At 40.4% G+C, this 19,442-nt stretch overlaps 1 protein-coding gene across 1 annotated transcript; it reads right to left on the bottom strand.

Moving 5' to 3' along the window:
* Positions 1-1,365: 1,365 nt before the first annotated feature.
* LOC125718499 (beta-1,3-galactosyl-O-glycosyl-glycoprotein beta-1,6-N-acetylglucosaminyltransferase-like) lies at positions 1,366-11,924 on the bottom strand. The gene is made up of 2 exons (XM_048992395.1): positions 11,601-11,924; positions 1,366-2,840 (listed from the first exon to the last, which is right to left on the bottom strand). Exon 2 carries the CDS (start codon positions 2,778-2,780, stop codon positions 1,521-1,523), a length of 1,260 nt encoding a protein of 419 aa, XP_048848352.1. The 5' UTR covers positions 2,781-2,840; positions 11,601-11,924; the 3' UTR covers positions 1,366-1,520.
* Between the last annotated feature and the right edge of the window lie 7,518 nt (positions 11,925-19,442).

The raw sequence follows: 19,442 nt of genomic DNA, 5'->3' as shown, positions 1-19,442 counted from the left end.
CAGCAAAGTTACTTAGTCAAATATTATCTAATATCCTTTTAAGGCTTATTATCATAGTTACTTGATATGGCTCTTTGATATTGATCTTTAATTATTTTTTAATAGTCCTGCCCCTGGCAGAGTCATTACCTTATTCCTTCTCTCTTATCATGGGTTTGCCGGAGTAGCCCAGATCAACAAGGCAAGAATGCACAGGAGAACCACCTGAATTTTAACAGTCTTCAATGGGAGAGTATGCAAATCCAGGGGTTAACCTTCTCCCAACCCCACTGCACCCCAAAGGGCCTACACCTCACATCCTTACCCCCTCCTGCCCAAGCACACACCTGACTGCGCACAGGTCATCGCGTCCATCTTGACTGCAGGGTTGTAATGTTGCTCCCTGATTGCTTAGTGCATGAGTAGTAACCTTAATTATTGTAAGGCAATATGAAAGAATACATGAATACGTTTAGGCCTAAGGATAACCTTAACACCAATAAACACAGTTAACACAATTTAATAATAAAAACAAGCATAATCCTACAAGATCTAACACCACATATTATCTTCTCGGCCAACACTCCCTTCGTACTCCAATAATGCAACAGACAGTAAATTGCATAAAAAGGCTTAATAATTTAGTATAGTTCCCATGGTTAAGAAATGGAGCTCAAAACTGTCATTCATCAGTTGTGTGCTCTTTTTAGTGAAGTTTTCATGTTTGTTAAATACGTCAATATCATTACATATTTTTGTAAGAATAATTACTTAAGAAATCTTAAGTAATATATTGTTAGCGTGAGTAGCTCAGTATCACTGTAATGGATGAGCAAATGTTGTAGATGGAGGTATGGATAAAAATCCTTATCTGTACTTTACCCCATGTTTTGCTAAGACGAAAAAGGGATTTGGGAAGCACAACTTTTTGGGAAAGAAAGGTTTCAGAAAAGCAAAATATTTTTTGTTTAACACTTACTCTTATTTTTCTGTTTTCATATTTAAAGCTGCTATTCATCAAATCTAGTCTTGTGATTGTGTGACAACGTTAAATTATGGGGTGTTTCTCAATACCAAGGACACAAAGATCATACTTGTGGTCTTGGCGATACCAGTCTTGCTAAATTGCCGACCAAGAACAAACTTTGGCACAATGAATCATGGGACTGATCTCATTTGGTGAGGATTCAATCAATGTATCCTTGATATTTTGGGTGGGGTAAGAACATAGAGATTTTTACCTTCCTCTGTACTGTAGTATTGGAAGATGCCGCAAAACATGTACAAGAGAACATAAGTATGGTCAAGTGCGGTCGAGAAACACACTAGTTATTCCAAAATGTCATTAACAGTCCTTCTGTGGTGTGAAATAAAAACCCAAATGAAGAATGTTTGATTATGTCTTTATTCGGAATACATTTCAAGTGCAAATACTTTGGTCATTTCCATTTATAATTTCAGTATTATCTTCTTCACTTGGCAACATGGGCTAGCTGAATGTTACACATGTATTGGGAGTTACCTTGAAGAGACAAAATCTCTCATTCCATCTCCGCCAGGGCCTTATGGCGCAAGTAACGCTCTAAGCAGTACAGGACAAAATAGTCTGCGTCTGAGTCAAACTTATTGGCAAACAGATGGGGCTGCTGCAAAATCCACTTGAGGTCCCCGACACCATAAACACACACAGTCCGGACGTGATGCCCCTCGCAGGGAGGGTACATGGCTCCCTTTGATTCTTGTCCTTCAAAATACAGCCATTTCACCAGCCTTGAAATTGAATTCACGTCAGTGACATCATATCTGCTACTGATGGGGACGGATCCAGGAGCTCCAGGCTGCCTCTGTAACGTAGCCCACAGATGCTCATCGGGGCTGTAGGTGTCTTTTGACCATTCGATCAACCGATGTGCTGCAGGATCCTCAAGAACGTATCGCACAAAATCCCGGCAAACCACGATGTAAGCACCCCCTGCAAATATAGGGGTATTAACTGGAGGTGCCTGTTTGTTTTCTTTTGTTCTCTGTATGTTACCATTGACAATCTTGTATATTTTTTCCCATCTGACTTTCTTGCCTGCTGGCATTCGTTCAGTCTCAAGAGTATTCTTGCCATTCAAAACTTTCAATTTCCGCACTATTTCCAGGTTGGTCTTTATGGGAAAGTCCTGACCACAGAGGTTTATAAAGTATTTCCATTTGGAACTCAAGTTATAGAGGTCCCCCATACAGTTGATGTCAGCCTGGACCCTGCTCCAGCTAGCATACACAACTCTCTCCTGTTTACTGGAAACGATGACATTGTCAAAGCAGGCAGCAATGCCTTTCACAGCAGTCTGAAATGATGGCGCAGACTTTTGGTCAACGTGGACGCAATAAAAATTCTGCGGGCTGTAAATAGACCTGAGCATCCTTTCAAAACTGTGGATCTTCTGGTGAATTACTATGGAGTATGCAATGGGAAACATCTCCTCCTCACGACTCAAGGGAAAAGTCAAATACTTCCTCATTACTCGGAATTTCTCACAGTCTTTAGTCCATTCAATGTAATGCTTATCTGTAATCGTGCTTTTGTTTCGAAAGCTTTTGGTTATCAAATTCAACTTTGCATTCCCAATTTCCTCCCGATCTTTCTTCAGGATCTTTGTACAGTTGCACAGTTTTTCAATGCTCTTATCAGTGAGCTCTAGAAAATTGTAGTCTAGACTTAATTCCAATTTAATGTAGAAGAAATATCCTATGGGGAAAATAAATATTCCAATCAATAATAACTTCCTGAATTTATTCATGTATCTAAACATTTTCCCAGCGGAGATGTACAAGCTGTCGTCGTCATTGGTCTTTGGCCTGAAACCTTCAGTCTGAAAAAACAACAACAACAAAGATACCATTTAAAATTAATACAGCTATGTTTTGTCATATTTTCCCCATTTATTTTCCCTAATCTGCAGTCATAACCTCGGGAATTACAACCTGTTACAGGGCTCACTCTTAAAGCAATTTCCCTATTCTTGTATATCGGTCTACATTTAACTAAAGGAGTAAGCAAGATTATCTCCGTCTTAGTCAATATCTGCTCCTGACAATGTAACCCCGCCTGTATTCAGCCGCTGTGCTTTCCAACTGGCCCACAGCAATCATAATCCCACAGCAAAATCCTCCAATCCCAGCTGCCTTTATGACTACTGACCTGTTACTATAATGTCAGAGGTTATGAAGGCATTTGAACTTCAAGTACAACATCAGTGTCAGGCTCAGCCCCTGTTGTCCCACTCTGTTCCTTTCCCTGTTTGGCCAGCAGGTGTTGCTGGTCATCCTGTCCCGCGTGTCGTCAGTCTTTGTGTTTTCCCCCACTCCCTGCGGACCGCATAGCTCACCTTGTTGAGCATATGGGTATCTGTGAACCCTTCTGTCCTGTGTTCGAATCACACCTCTTCTGTTTTTGTATTTTGTTTCATTGTGTGAGTTCTTGTTCCTGTGTCTTGTGAATTGTATTTGGTTTTGGCTTTGTCACTCACTCCTATTGTGTTGTTACCCGGTTTAGTTTTGTATTCAAGTTCCTGATCCTGTTCTGTTCTTCCTGGAGTCATTGATGTTTGTTTTATATCTTATGCTATGTTCTTTGTTACCTGCCTACCTGCCTCTTGTTGTAATTGGTCTATTTTTTTCCCCGTTTACCTTTGACCCCCCCCGAAAACTGCTTATATAGGTCCTTTTGTTTTCTAGTGGTTTTAATTCAGTTAATAAACCCTATTTCTCCTGTAAGCCGCAAGTGGGTTGTCCACATTTTCTGTTCTGCCTGCATGATGCCTCGTCCTCGCGCCCGAACCACACCAGTCTCTGACAATCAGCCTGTCAAGGTGAACCATTTACTGTCCTCCCCCCTGGACTCGTATTCACAAAGCATTTTATCTGACCACTAAGAGTAACCCTAAATCGCACTAAAAAGTTAAGAGTTTTTTTCCTGAAACTACTTCAGAAAGTGGCAGAGAGCAACTTTTAGTTAGGAAAAGAGCCAGCTCCTAAGAAATGTCGCTTTGGCTGACATCAGCTTTCATGCACAAACTTGCCTGCAATAACCACGGGGATTGGTTAATGAGAGGCACATTTGTGCTGGTAAAAATGTATAAGCAGCATCCCATAAGCACAAATAAATGGAACAAATGGAAACCGCTTCTAGTGATCATGGTTATAGTGATCAACTGCTTATATAGATCAAAAAGCGTGGGACAGAATCATTCCTTACAAATACTGTTTAAATAATTCAGTTATAATCGAGCAGTCTGTTTACAGTGTTCATTTGTTATTTTTAAACATGACAACATATGGAAAAAGTTTAAACTACAGTATTTTTTCCCCTTTGATTGCCCTCCTTTGCCTTGCAGTAACACATATGCTTCTGGCTAGCTACCTGAGGCTAATTCTGTCTACATAGAAAACATGACGGAAAAAAGAAAGTAATTTTCTCTCAATGACAAATATAGACTCATCAAAGCCTATGATAAACTGCCAAAACTGAGCCGACGAGCCGCTGTTTATTTTACCTTATATTCATGTACACATACAAATGTCAATTAGATGGCAATATATTTTTTGAGATATTTTTAAAAGAATGCTTATAATGATCACTATAAGCGGTTTCCACTGTATATGATTGAGTTGTTTTGCTTGTCTCACAAGCACCACAACTATTATTTTTCCCTCTGAAAAATAAGGGAAAGACCGAGGCAGTATCCTTTAAGTATTTCAGCGTTCGTTTAATTTTCCCAAGCATTGCAACTTGGACTGACAGCAACCATTTTGCAACTGTTTGTGAATCGATCTCAGTGACTTAGGAGTCCTCTGGGCTACGTTTTAGTTCTCCCAGTCTTTGGTGCTACTTTTAGTGCTAAGGAGCTTTATGAATTGCTCTTTGTCAAAAAAATTAGTAGTCCTACATTTAGAACTTAGACGCCCATAGCTTTTAGGAGTTTCTCTTAAATTGGTAAATTAGGAGCTACTTTAAGCCTTAAGATGCTTTGTGAATACGGGCCCTGGTCATCAGCACTGGAGTGCCCGTGCCACAAGGTTGTGTACTCTCCCTACTACTATTTTCCTTGTTCAAAAATAAGCTCATATCACAGGACAGCTCTATTAAAAAATATACTGAATTGTGTTACAATCTACAAACCGTATAGTGATTTTAGCCTTGAGGGGAATTTACCATTTATTTGTTTAACAGAATTGGTCACTGCATTATAGGTTAAACTGCTGTTTAGGGATTTTTAAATGTTGAATTATTAAGGGTTGATAATTTCAATGATCTTGGTGTTAATCTCCCTGATGTTGCTTCAATCTTTATCTGAGGCAGTACGACTTACCATTTAGCCCACTGGCCTGGTGGCTCAGTTACTGGTGTTTAGTGCGAGCGGTTGGCTCTCTCTTTTATTTTGTTGTTTTGTTTAGTAAATGTAAAATACTGGGCTATTTATTAGGCAACCTGTATGGGGTGGAGTGGTGGCTCAGAGGTTAGGGTTAAATATTGTGAATGCCTGGAGTGATTCTACTCCGTTGGGCCCTTGAGCAAGGCCCTCAACCTACAATCGCTTTGTCCTGGCTATGACATTAACCTACATCCAGCCCTGCAAGCGGGTCCTCCAATTTACAGGGAAATTTGGGGGTTGGTGGCAGGATTGGCACTCCAGCCACCAGAAAAAAACCTCACAGTGGTCCATTTGGACGAGTGCGGTGCTGAGGTATCACCTGCTGTATGGCTGCACTCAGGCTCTCATCCCTGAGGTGGTTTGTTATGTGGTGGGTGTGGCAGTAAAATATTAAAGTAAAAAGAGCTCATGAATCAGTATCGGCAGTTGAGTATCAGAATCTGTATCGGTATCGGCATTTGTGTGTCGGAATCTGTAGTGGTTTCGGAATTGAATCAGAACTGAAAAAATGTAGATCATTGTGGATTTCAGACACTCACAGAACACCCAAACCCACTCCATATCAATGTGCAGCAAATAACAGTAAAGGACTCTTTCAGAGTTCTGGGCACCTGCCATTTCTGTGTGGGAGATCAACAAAGAGGAGCTCATCAAGAGGGCAAACCACACACTATTTCTTCAGGCAACTGAAGAACTTCAGTGTTGGTTATAAAATGAGCTGAACAAACGAGTACCACAGACAGAACAGAAATCTGATAAATCTAGAAATATCTACATATATTTCCAAATATATGCAATACATTGTGTGAAAAATATGCCACATTGCATGGGTGTCTGAATGGGAATGAAGAGATGCAGATGATACAGTGGTAGATGTACTGCACTTAATACAAACTTTGATCACAGAAGGTATCGAGAATTCATGTCTGTACCTTTGATGTCGACATATGGACAAGATAACTGGTGGGATTCGAAATGGCATCACCCAAGAGGTCTGTAAAGCGCAACCGCAAAATATCATGCAGCTGAATAAATTTTTTTCCCTCAAAATTTTACTCTCTCATGTACAATAATGGGGGCGGCATGGTGGAACAGTGGTTAGCACTGTTGCCTCACACCTCTGGGACCCGGGTTCGAGTCTCCGCCTGGGTCACATGTGTGTGGAGTTTGCATGTTCTCCCCATGCTGTCTTGGGGTTTCCTCCAGGTACTCCGGTTTCCCCCCACAGTCCAAAAACATGCTAAGGCTAATTGGACTTGCTAAATTGCCCGTAGGTGTGCGTGTGTGAGTGAATGGTGTGTGAGTGTGCCCTGCGATGGGCTGGCCCCCCATCCTGGGTTGTTCCCTGCCTCGTGCTTATTGCTTCCGGGATAGGCTCCGGACCCCCTGCAACCCAGTAGGATAAGCGGTTTGGAAAATGGATGGATGGATGGATGTGCAACAATGATAAATGAAGTTTTAGTTTGTGTGTAAGAATTAATGGTGGGCAGAATTTTAAGTCTGCCACAAAAATATTCTGTATTCTGTATACATTTTTCTGTCACATCAAAAGGGGGGAGCAGTACACCAGTGCCATTATCGTTACCGGTGTGATTGTGCGCCACAACACGGATTGCACTATACCGTTAACACTGCGAGGAGTCAAAAGCCTATTTATAGAACAGGCTGTTTATATTAGGCCTAAAAAGTTTTTTTTTCCCCAAAGCTTTAATTGCAGTTTTAATACACGTCCTCATGTAACACGTGCAACCGATTTATCTGCGTTTTGTGAATTTTCTATTAAACACACTCTGACGGCGTGTTATGAAAACAAGTTAACAAATCCGGATACATGTTATATATAGTAGTAAATCAAAAGAAAAAACGTTTGTTAAATAAGCATATATAAGCTCCACTACCTTCATGCAAGATTCGTGGTAAACTGGCCAATAATAACACGCGGTGACGGCGTGTCCCAGAAGCAGCCACTTAAGCTGGGAAAGAGGAATAAAAACACAGTGGAATGTCGGAATCAACCGAGGCGTCGGTAGGAGAGGAGACTTGCGTTTCGAAAAAGGATATCAATATTATTTGGTTTTAAATCATCCGATATGGAGCAAACATTTAGACATCGCAGGTCTCCCGGAAGTTCCGCCAGTCTCTCGCATGTCGGTAGCGGCTCCCGGATGCCCGCCCTGCTTCTCCAAAAATTACGGATAACCCGAGGGTCTTTGCCTTGTCTCTTGTGCGCTCTGGCTCTAAAAGGTCGTATATCACCTGCGGGCGTTTGGGATCTGCTTTCAACATGCGAGAGCCGAGAGGAACTTCCGGGAGAGCTGCGATGTCTGTACGTTTTAGTAACTCTGTACCTTAATGCTTTCATTTGGGTGTTCTTTTGTTCCCCTTATACAATTTGGCTCACAGCTACCATGTGACAACAAAAGAGTTCTTTTGGTACAGCAGAATCGGTAATCTTAGATTTATTGTAGCACATAAAAATTTATATCAAGATCTTAAGGCTTTTTGCAAAATAAATGATGTTGACACTCTCCAATATCTCCAAACTGAAACATTCCACGTACTTATTAAATTATCGATATATAAATTGGAAAAAGTAATACTGTGACCGACTGTCACTTCAGGACTGATTGAAATGAGCAACTAATGCAGACCATAGACTGGAACGGTTGCATTGAAGCCAGGAATGCACCAAAATGTGCAGGACAGTTGTTGCCCAGCACTAGCATTGAGAACCGCTGGTATACATGTTATGGTTTAGACACAGAACTGTGGCAAATAAGACAACCTGAGCAAGTACATCACACCAATCAAGAATACAGGTGAGAAAATTAAGGACTTAAGAGAAAGTGAAAAACTAGGATACATTGTAACTTACAGTATTACAACTACTGTCACTTACTTAAATACATCACAACTACCCCCACACTTTTAATACCCCTCCATTGGAACTACGCTGCTGTCTTGATACCTTACCACAGTAAACAGAGCCACCTTTTTTACCACAGCATCATAACTATTATCAACTGCCCTTCTGCTTGCATTCATTAATTACTGCAAAAACGGCACATGTCTTTTAACCTAACTCAGCCTTATACCGCTATGGCCGTTTTTATTTCTCAGACTTTATCAGTCAATGATAAACCAACTCCAAGTTTGTTCACAAACTTTACTTTGTAGTTTTATACGTTTTATTCCGTATTAGATGATAGTTCTTTTGATGAAGAAATATCACGGAGGACTACTAACTACTGAAGTAAGTCGTCAAAATGTATTAGCCACCTGTGAATTTCCATCTGGAATCTGTTTACGACATCATTAACAGTCATATTTGCATTTTAGACTTCTGGACCACAACGAACATCTGAATCCATCAAGGTTAGTCACAGATTTTTTTGTCTATAAAAACGTACACATTTTTGAAAAGTGTATAAAAAAAGGCAAATGTATAGCTGCTTGGACTGCAGGAAGTGCTTGAGACAAATGTGGTTAAATACATCACAACTATCCCCACACTTTTAATACCCCCACACCTCCCAGAGGTGTGAGGCAACAGTTCCAACTACTGCACCACCATGCCGCCCCATGTGATAGTTATTTTAAAAATAAGTATAATGACTAATACTTTTAGGACCTGGAATTCTGCATTGCTCTTACATTGTTTTATGTCTACATATATTAAAAATATTGATTATATCTTAATACCACCAATTAGTTCAACACTGGAAACCACTTATAGTGATCATGGTTACAGTGAAACTGCTTATATGGACCGAAAAGCTTGGGACAGAATCATTCCTGTACAGATACTGTTTAAGTAAGTCATTTCTAGTGATCAAGTGGTCCATTTACAGTGTTCATTTTGGGTCTTTTTATACATAACATACAGAAAATTTTAAACTACGCGGTAATTCTCCCTGAGGCTAATGCTGCATGCACAGAAAACATGACGGGGAAAAAAAAGTAAATTTCCGTCAATTACAAATATAGACTCTAGAAAGTATACCATAAACTGCCAAAAACGAGCCAATGACATGCAGTAGCGAAACTACAAGCAGCCACATTTTATGTACAGCACTGTATTATAGCGCATCTGAATTACACAGTTCCGTAATTTGGTTTGTACAGTACTGTAATTTGAAAAGCGTTTGAACAGCTGTATTGTATTTTGAAAATCAAAAATTCAGTACATAGTGACGCTGTCCGTTTACCTTACGTTCATGCAATATATATGGAAATGTCAATTAGATAGTAATTTGCCTGAGACAAAGAAAAATTTAATAAATTTTGATATAATGATCTGCTTATTGTAATCAATTTTACCCAGACAGAAGTGATCGCTAGAAACGGTTTATTTTGTTTACAAGATATGCAAACAATATATTTTCTACTTTTTTTTTTTAAGGAGTTTTCGTTTTACATTTAAACTAAAACGTAACCTTTTCACAAGATATTTTCATTTCAAGTGATTTGTGCTTTGATTTCAGTTGCTTGAAATATTCAAGGAATGACCATAAAAGGTACATCTGTGTGTTCCTTCAGTTATTTTTAAATCGTAGAGAAATAGTCTTTCGTTAGAAAAAATATCCTAGCTTTAATAGCATATTCACTAGGGTGTCCTTCCAAGCAGCCCAGAAACATGATGTAGTGCCCTTGTCATGGTGAGACGAATATCTCTGATGGGTGCCCTTCCAGTGGAGAAAATGAGATGCAGTGTCCCACTGTGGGATGCAGTCCCCTGCACATGTGAGGTCACTTCAGCTCACATAACGTGCCATTCTATGTCAAACAGACCGAGTCCGCAACTGCTCAAGTTCTTAGTGTAAAAAGGCCTTTGCACATAACCTACGCACATCCTCCCATACACTTTTAATCATACCTAATTCAATCAATACCTAATACATTGTAAATAGTTGCTAAACTATCGTTTAGGGAATAATGACAAGAAAGAAAATCTGTATATGTTCAGTAAAGTTCAACCACTGTAATACCAGTCAAATGTTTTCACGCACATTGAGATTTTCTACATGTGCATGTTACTCGCATAGTATTTACTAAAAATACACTCAGTATCTTTTGCAAACAAATATATTTACAGTATGTTCACCATTTGAGTACCTTTATTTGCAAGAAAATGGCATATCTTTGATTCATCAAAGTCCTCTAGCAGCAGAAAAAATTCAAGACATCCACGCAAGAAGACTCTCACGCTCACGCAAAAAATCCTAAAGCTAATCTATATTACTCCATTATAATTCTAAAATTAGCTATACCAAATTGGTTGGGGTAGTTTGCAAAATCTACATACTATTTACAAGGTGACTGTCACATACATGCAAATGAGTATGCAAACTCCGAATGGAAAATCTCACTCCAGCCAGTATACCACTGTTGGCAACCCTGACATATAGAAAACATAAACAGAAAATATAAATTCATTCTCTACCTACACATCACTACATTTTCGTGGATTTAGGTGTGCGGCAAATTCGAGTTGTGCATCATAGACATAGATACATTTCAGATTTCTGTATTCTTTTCCTTGTGTGTGTATTATTTAAAAAAAAAAACTGCACTTTCTCAGAGTATTCAGATAGATGGTATTCATAGCCTTATTGAGCTAGTATCGAAAAATTAATCGCAGAGTCTCAAAGCACTTATGTAAGTCGCCCTGGCTAAGGGCTTCCGCTAAATACTGTAAATGTATAATGTAGAACTTTCTGGATGTTTTTTTCGAGCATTTTCTACCCGCGGTCGGTTAAATCCTCACATACTGAACCCACAGACTGTCGTCTCATAAACATATGTAATTACATTTTTCTTGCACTTGGGGTACGTGTTTGTTGATACAATAAGGTATTTTATCATAAATGATATCAAATCAACTTAAATACTGCTGGTGTTCATTAAATATTAACTGATTTGTCACTCGTTTGAATTTTCTGCCTTTCGCTTCAGGTCACTTTGACAAGGCGCAACAGAAACCCATTTACATTAAATGTTTTTTTTTCTACGTAATATTCGCTCATCGTATATAAACTGGAGTTTACAAGACGTTCCCCCGCAACACGTGTGTGATGTAAAGTTATAAAAATATAAAAGTATGCAGCATATGGAGGTCTACGGATCGTTCGACTGCGACCTAAAATTAACAAAATAATAAACAGTACCATTAGCACAAATACATATATCCAGTCATACCTTATTTCTCTGTTACAGAAAAGCAACAATGTGGACACATTAAACCTCCGTTGTCTTCACCTCCGAGCGTCTAACACAAGAGGATTAACGTGCAGCGTTCGCCTTACACCACCCTTTAAATACTGCAGTCAAATCAGTGACGCGGTGCGTGGGATCCCAGATTCCCTGATCTAGCCCAGCTAAGTCTGATTATTTTTGCTCTGTCTTGTCTATTTCAGTCCATGTCTTGCCTTAGTTTTTGTCCATCATTGATGTTAGGTATTGTCAGTCGATGGCCCGTTCTCCCTCTAGCCTTCTTCCCTTTATTAAATCCCCGTTTACCCCGACTTTTGCCTCCTTGCCTGCTTCCTGCCCGCTTAGCACCCGGCGAATCCTGACAGGCACTCTAGCTACTTTTTTTAATTTTTTATTTTTTTCTTTGCTTGTTTTTTGTGACGGTTCCTGAAGATGTTTATTGAATATGATGACTAATGTTGATTTTGGCTGATGTATGGGATTTGAAGGTTCTTAGCCCAACTATGACGGTGTCAGTTCCCGCCTTAACCTGTTCTGGCTGTTTCCCTGTTTGGCCTACTGGTGTTGCTGGCCATCCAGTTCCTTCCTCTGTGCTGTAGCCACTTAGTTCATAGTGTGTTCTCTTGCTGCTTGGGTTGTCATGTGGCTCTGTGGGCTAAGCAGGCAGTTAAGGACTGAGTAGCATCTGTTATGGATTTGAGGCTGGCCTCAACCATTCTGAACTTCGTGTTTTGTATGCTTTCTAACTATGTTAAGTATTTGTATGAATTCTTGTTTCTTAGTTTTTTCTGTTTGCATCTACAGCGCCCTCCACAGTTATTGGCACCTCTTCTAAAGATTTGCGAAAAGGGTTACAAAAAATCCACCTTTTGGTAAAGTAGTTTCATATTGCAATGAAAAAATGAGAAAAATCCAACCCATCTTTAAAATATCTTTTTAAAAAGAAAAACAAGTCCTTCATCAAATTATTTTCAACAGAAATACATGTGCCACAATTATTGGCACCCCTGCTTTTAATACTTTGTACAACCTCCCTTTGCCAGTATAGCAGTCTTCTCCTATCACAGTCGCTCCAGATCATTCGGGATCCTAGACAATCTCTTGTACACTCTCCTTTTCAGCTCAGCCCGCAGGTTTTTTTATGGGGTTCCGGTCAAGGGACTGGATTGATTTTTTTTATTTTTTATATGGACATGTGCTTAGGATCATTGTCCTGCTGGAAGATCCAGTGATGGCCCAGTTTTAGTTTCCTGGCAGAGGCAGGCAAATTTTGATTTAAAAAGTCCTGATATGTCAAAGTTGTAGTAGTGTTTTGCAAACTCCAGGTGCTTACGTTTGTGGTTAACTGACAAACAAAAAAGTTTTTTTTCTGGCATGCCTTCCAAATCTGTTACCATGAAGGTGGCGCCTGACGTGATAATCTCAAGATTTTATTTGATCTTGTGATTCACCAACCATGATCCTTGTGGATTTTTTGCCTCTTTTATGATCCTCCTCGCTGTACATGGAGGCAAAATAAATTGGGTCCTCCTCCCGGCAGGTTTGTAACAGTTCCAGTTGTTGTCCACTATTTTATTATTGCCCTAACAGTAGAAATGGGCATTTTCAGGTGAGTAGCTATTTTTAAATACCCATTTCAAGATTTATGAAGGTCAACACACTTCTCCCTCATTTGGTTTGTATGTTCTATTATCTTTCCCATGTTGATGGATGACTAAGGGAATTTTGGCTCTGTGTCACCTCATGTTTATATCCCTGTTAGCCAGGAAGTCATGGATTACATCTTGAAGGTTCCTATTCACTTCACCCAACTCAATGTATGATTTACAGGGGAAACATGCTTCAGTTATATTGTGTTCGCTATAATTTCTAGGGGTGCCAATAATAGTGGCACATGTGTTTTCGTTAATTTATTTCTTGATGAAGGATTTTTTTGTCTTGTAATAAATTTATTTCGATGAAAGGTTGGATTTTTCTCAGTTTTCAGTGTGACATGAAGCTACTTCACCAAAAGGTGTATTTTTTTTTCTAGCCCTTTTTACAAATCTTTAGAAGGGCTGCCAATAATGGTACAGCGCACTATAGACTTTTGTTCCCCATGTCTCCAAGAAAGCCCTTGTCACCTGTCCTTTGTCTATTCTTATTTGTGTATATGCGTATCTGCCAAGATTCCTCAGTGGATTATTGTCTAGGCCTGCATGCTATTAATTCCCTTTGTGTTTTGTTGTCTTCTACTTTAGCCTTGATACTCTCCCTGCATTGTTTGACCCCTTATGGTCCCTTTGTTTCTGGTTTTGTGAACTTTAGTTTGGTGATTGAATCTGCGCTGGCATTGTCTGTCCATCATGCTCTGTCATGACAGACTGCTACTGCTGCACAATCATGCTATTGATGTTATCAATATGCCATTCATGTCCTCCATAGAAGAGCAAATCTGTCAGCTTTTTAGTATTTATGTGCAACTTCCCTGCCTGGCTTGAATTGTCAGGATGCATTTTGCAATCTCATGATGTACTGAAGAACCCGGCTATTGCCCAAATTTGACAAGAGCAAGTAATTAATGTAAAGAAACATGAGACCGCAATCAGTTGTATTTGTCAGGCTTAAAATTAATTACATGAATTATTAAAGATGTCTTTAAAATGAGATGTAAGATGGATGGATTCCATTTGTAAGTATTGTTGTACTAGGGTAAGGACACTTTCAAATGATGTTTAAATTGACCTTTATATTTTATATTAGAAATCAAATAGGCCAGGTGGGCTATTAATCCATTTTCCACAGCTTCTTCACCAGGTCAGGGTCTCAGTGATGGTGTGTTCGATTTATTTCTCTCCAGCTCGGAACTCAGACGAAAACGTCATGAAAAACGTCACTTCCCGTAGGAAACACGCCTCTTTTATGACGTTGATGTCGGTCAGAATTTTCTTGTCCGAGTTGCCCCGTGACGTAATTTCAACATGGCGACTTACACACTCAACAGTAATTCTATTTTATAAATCTTTTAAAATGTTTATTTTGTTAAATGTATCAATATTCATAAATGTAATTGCACGTGTTCGATTTAGAGAATACCATATCATGACCGCAAACAGTATCCTAGCATGCATAATTAGATTTTTAGCAGACTTGTTAGTGTTTTTGGTCTGTTTGTAGTTTATTTGCCTCTCGAAAAAAGAAAATCGCTATGAATGTACTAAAATACTTCATAAAGCTTTTTATAATATGTGGTTTGACTAGTTCTTGTTTCTTGTCTCTCGGAAATAATAATCTTACTCCGAAACTGCTAAAATATAAAGCAACAACACAGCAGCGTATTCATGCAGGCAGCCGTGTTTGTTCCGAGTTGTGGTAGCCGAACGGGAGATTGTCGGACGTGATGTCACTCAACTCGGAATTTCCGAGTTCCGAGAGAAAAACGGACGCACCGTAAGTCTGGTGCTCATCCCTGCACAGGATGCAACCCAGTGGACATCTTGGATGGGATGCTAGCCAATCACAGGGCACGCTCACACAACCACGCCTACTAAGGACAATTTACAATGGGTTTTACCTGCAAAGGGCCAGAGTGAATGGTGGTTCAAACCCAGGTGTGAGGACTTTTCAGCCAGTCAGTCTTCTAATTATTAATCTAATTAGGGAGTTGCAGAAAAAAACACACACACACACACAAACAGCCTTTTCTGGCTAAGATCGCCTACCTCTGATTTAGAGAAACCTAAATGGATGTCTTTGGACTGCAGGAGAAAACCAAAGTCATACAGGCAAAGTCAGAGGCAAAAATCAAAGAAACAGCCCTTAACATGCATGCTTAGGCCTTCATGAAACCAAAGGAAAATAAATGTGCTTAGCTAGCACATGCAGAATGAGGTGAAAACGTAAGCCATTGCATTGGCTGGCTTATATAAGGTGAATCCTAAGAGATTAACACAGTTCAACACCCCAAATAGCATATGGTAAATCAGTAATTACATTACCCTGTCTGGCACAGAACACAGTTCACATCACATTGGCTGAAGAGGGACTGACCAAACGGGATGTATGGTGGCTTAGTGGGTAGGTCCGCCTCACACTTCCCATGTGATGGGGGTCTGAATCCTGTGTGTGTGTTTCCATGTTCTCCCCATGGCGTGCTTGTCCTCCCAAAGCATACAGTGGTCCCTTAACTGCCCAAAGGATCATACCTCCAGCCAGTTTGCCAGCCGAAGCCTCTGGCCGCTCAAATCAGTCTCAGGTCTGTGTCGTAGAAATGTATGACAATACAGACTGATGCCTTTGTAGGTGACTTTGCTTTATTAACTGAGCTCCGGGAACAACCATCCAGCTGCCACCCTCAGGTTCCAAAGACTTTCTAGTCAAAATGACCTTTATCCACAGTTCGCGCCCCCTCCTCTGAACCAGATCAAACTGGTTAGGGTAGGGGGTGCATTTTGTAACACATATGTCTTATGCGGATTGCATCTTTCAAACATGTATACTTCACGTGATCAGCATGCTGCAGGCCTGGGGCGCGTGGGGGGGGCGTCTATGCTGTTGCATGGCCTCTGTCTTTGTGGTGTTCCTGCCATGCCTGCTACATGCTCATGACTTTGTCCCCCAGTCTGCATTTCTTGTGAATTCTAACAAGTATTATGTTCCAAAACATTATTGCAGCACTTAGTTCAATCCTCAATTCTCTTTTAGCCTGTCTCATGAGTGTCAGCTGTCTGTCACCCAGGCATTCTTGCAGTAATATAAAAATAAGCACATTCCAAAAGCAATTTATCTAAAAGCTAGTTAAGAAAAATATATCCTCTGTTCAATATTCTATCACATCTGCTACCCACAACTGCCACCCATGAGCACATGCTGTTGTCTGTGTTACCCTGGTGTGTCTTCCAGCCTGGGTTCAGTCACTGAAGCTTTCAGCCTGCAATCCCCATAGTGCTGCAGCTCTGCTCATCTTCTCTCTGTCCAGTTGAGTCAGTCCTCTTGGGTTTGGGTCCCGGAGCAGTACACAGAGACGGCCCCTCCAGAGGAGTTCCGGAGCTGAGGGGGGATACCTTTTATTCTGCCAAAAGTTTGACATTAGGACACAATCATTTCCAAGTTACATGCAAAATAGGAAATGAGGAAAAAAATTCTCACACCCAGTCAACAAACAGGTTATATTACTGAGAATTCATAGTCATATGGGCATGGAATATTTGACATCAACTGCAATGGAACAGTAAACGAAACAGTTTAACATCCATCTTATAGGAATGTGTGACACGGATCACCTAATTAGTTCCTTTGTTTGCCCGGCAGGCAGAATTCCACTGGAGTACTTACTGTAGATCCATCTGCTGTTAAATGGCTTATTTTGTCAGACCCTATATGCCCTTTGATGGCAAGGTAGCAAATCTCTGAGATGATAAAGATGAGTCTAAGTGACTAGACTAAAACATAACCTGTATGAGAAAGGCCACCATCTTTCATGGCATGGCATCTTTCGGCATGACCCCCAAATTGTTGCTATAACAAATCTTTCGATATAAAAAGGACTTTGAAGAAAATAACTAGCCTATACTGTAGATAGAATTAAGAGATTAGTTATCATTGTTGGCACATCACAGCATACAACAATGAAATGTGTTCTCCACATTTAACCCTTATGGGGCTATGTGACCTAGCAGGAGGTAGCTAATTTAGCTCTTGGGGGGCAGTGCCTTGCACAAGGTACTTTAGTGGTGCCTTGTTGGACCGGGATTCAAACCTGCAATGTTTCAACTACAAGTACACTTCCCTAACCATTACGCCACCACTGCCCACTAACGTCCCATGATGTAAAAAAGGACTTTTCAGAAACAGCCCTCATCATGTTTCAGCTTGAACAGCCCTTTTATTAAGTTCTTACACTTGTTTTTTCGTGTATTGTACAGCTCATGATCCAATGCCAGATTGCTGATGGCCCCCCTGGAAAATCAGTCAAGCTCCACGTATATTTACACTGGCTCCATGACACCTGTACGCTTTCCTTGATGTGCGCTGCTTGGGACAGACGTATCTTATCTGATAAATTGAAGAAGAGCTGGTTAAGGCTGCTGAGCCGGTTAAGGCTGCAGGTGTACGTGATGCTGCAAGCATTATGAAAGGCAGTGGAGATAAGGTTGGGGTTGAAGTGTAAAGTAATGAAGTAATGAAATATGTTGTTACTATACTTAAGTAGTTTTATTTTTGTCTCAGATATTTACTTCACTTGAGTATGGAACTTCTTGTTACTTTCACTTTGCTACATTTCTGAGCCAAATAAAGACTTTTTACTCCAATCCAGTCTGCAAGAGACCATCAATACTCACCAAGTTAAAAAATACTAATTGTGAAAAGCATGACATGCAGTGTAGGGCTGCATGACTGGAGTGTATTTGGTGAGAATAATTCTTTGGTAGATTTAGAACAGTGTACTTCTTCTGTCCTATCCTTCATCAATTATTGCATTGAAAGTATGACCAACACTAAGGAAATCTATGAGTCTGAGGCTTCTGAAATAATGAGATGCTGCTTGTAGGGCAGGTGAGGAAGCAGCCAATAGTATAGCCAAGGCTAATCTAAAGTAAGAGCTGAGGATTGAGTATAATTTTAACAACAATAATCCTTGATACATAGAGGCAAAATCAATAAGGAAATGCTAAGGTCACATGCCTTAAAACAAGTACAGCTGTGCCTATCTCTAAACAGCATATCGTGAGCTATCTGAATGACTATTGTCAAATTGTGCTCATGCCTGTAGTTTTCAGGTGTTGTTAAAGATGATCTGGCACATATTATACATTCCATTCCTACCATATTGGACCAGCAAAATGTTTGCCTGTCTGGCAAGCAGATCAGCTGAAGTTGCAATCAGCCTAACTCTCCACACTGCCTTGGAACACCTGGAAAAGCCGAACGCATATGCCAGAATGCTTTTTGGTCACCCCCACTGCTCTGGTGTCCAAACTTCACAACTTGGGCCTACATGTGCAGTTGGATTTTGGATCAATTGGGACCAACCACCCCCAGAATGTTAGGGTTAGGAAAGCAATTATCCTCCATTCTTATCCTCAAGACTGACGCAGAGCAAGAATGTGTGCAGAGGCCTTTATTGCCTGTTCTTTTCACCCATGACTGCCTACACGACTAAACAACATTGTGAAGTTCACAGATGATGCAACAGTCATTGGGCTGATTATGAACAATGACGAGACTGTATACAGGCATAAGGTGCAAAACCTGACAGCCTGGTGTTCCACCAACAATCTCATCCTTAACACCAAGAAGACTAAAGAGATTGTAGTGGACCTCAGGAAGAAGAAGAAACTTGATCTTAGTCCAGTGCTCATCAATGGGGAGGTAGTGGAGACAGTCTCTAGGATTAAATTCATGTGGGTAAAAATCACCGAGGACCTCTATTGGGCAGCAAATACCTCCTCTGCTATTGGGTAAGTGCATCAACGCCTCTGTTTTCTGAGGAGGCTAAAGAGAGCGAGGCTGCCTCGGGACCTTCCCATGAACCAATGTACCATGGAAAGTGTACTGATGTGCTACGTTACAGCGTGGTATGCCAGCAGTTAAGAACCTCTTTCTTTCTAGATGTAGGAAGACGGCGCTCAGCACCATTAGGGATCCTGCCCATCCTGCACATCAGCTTTTCAAATTGCTCCTCTCTAGAAAGCATTATAGATAAATTTTCTCATACTCCACAATACTGAAAAGTAGTTTCTTCCCCGGTGTGGTTAAGCTACTGGAAACTGTCTGACCCTCCCTCCAATGGTGGGTCCACACAGTCATAGCAATTTCATTGATTGTTGTTCTCAGCAATTCATCCAT

The sequence above is a fragment of the Brienomyrus brachyistius genome, chromosome 2 (assembly GCF_023856365.1).
Source record: "Brienomyrus brachyistius isolate T26 chromosome 2, BBRACH_0.4, whole genome shotgun sequence".
In the NCBI taxonomy this organism is placed as follows: domain Eukaryota; kingdom Metazoa; phylum Chordata; class Actinopteri; order Osteoglossiformes; family Mormyridae; genus Brienomyrus; species Brienomyrus brachyistius.
This window is presented reverse-complemented; position numbering and strand designations above follow the sequence as displayed.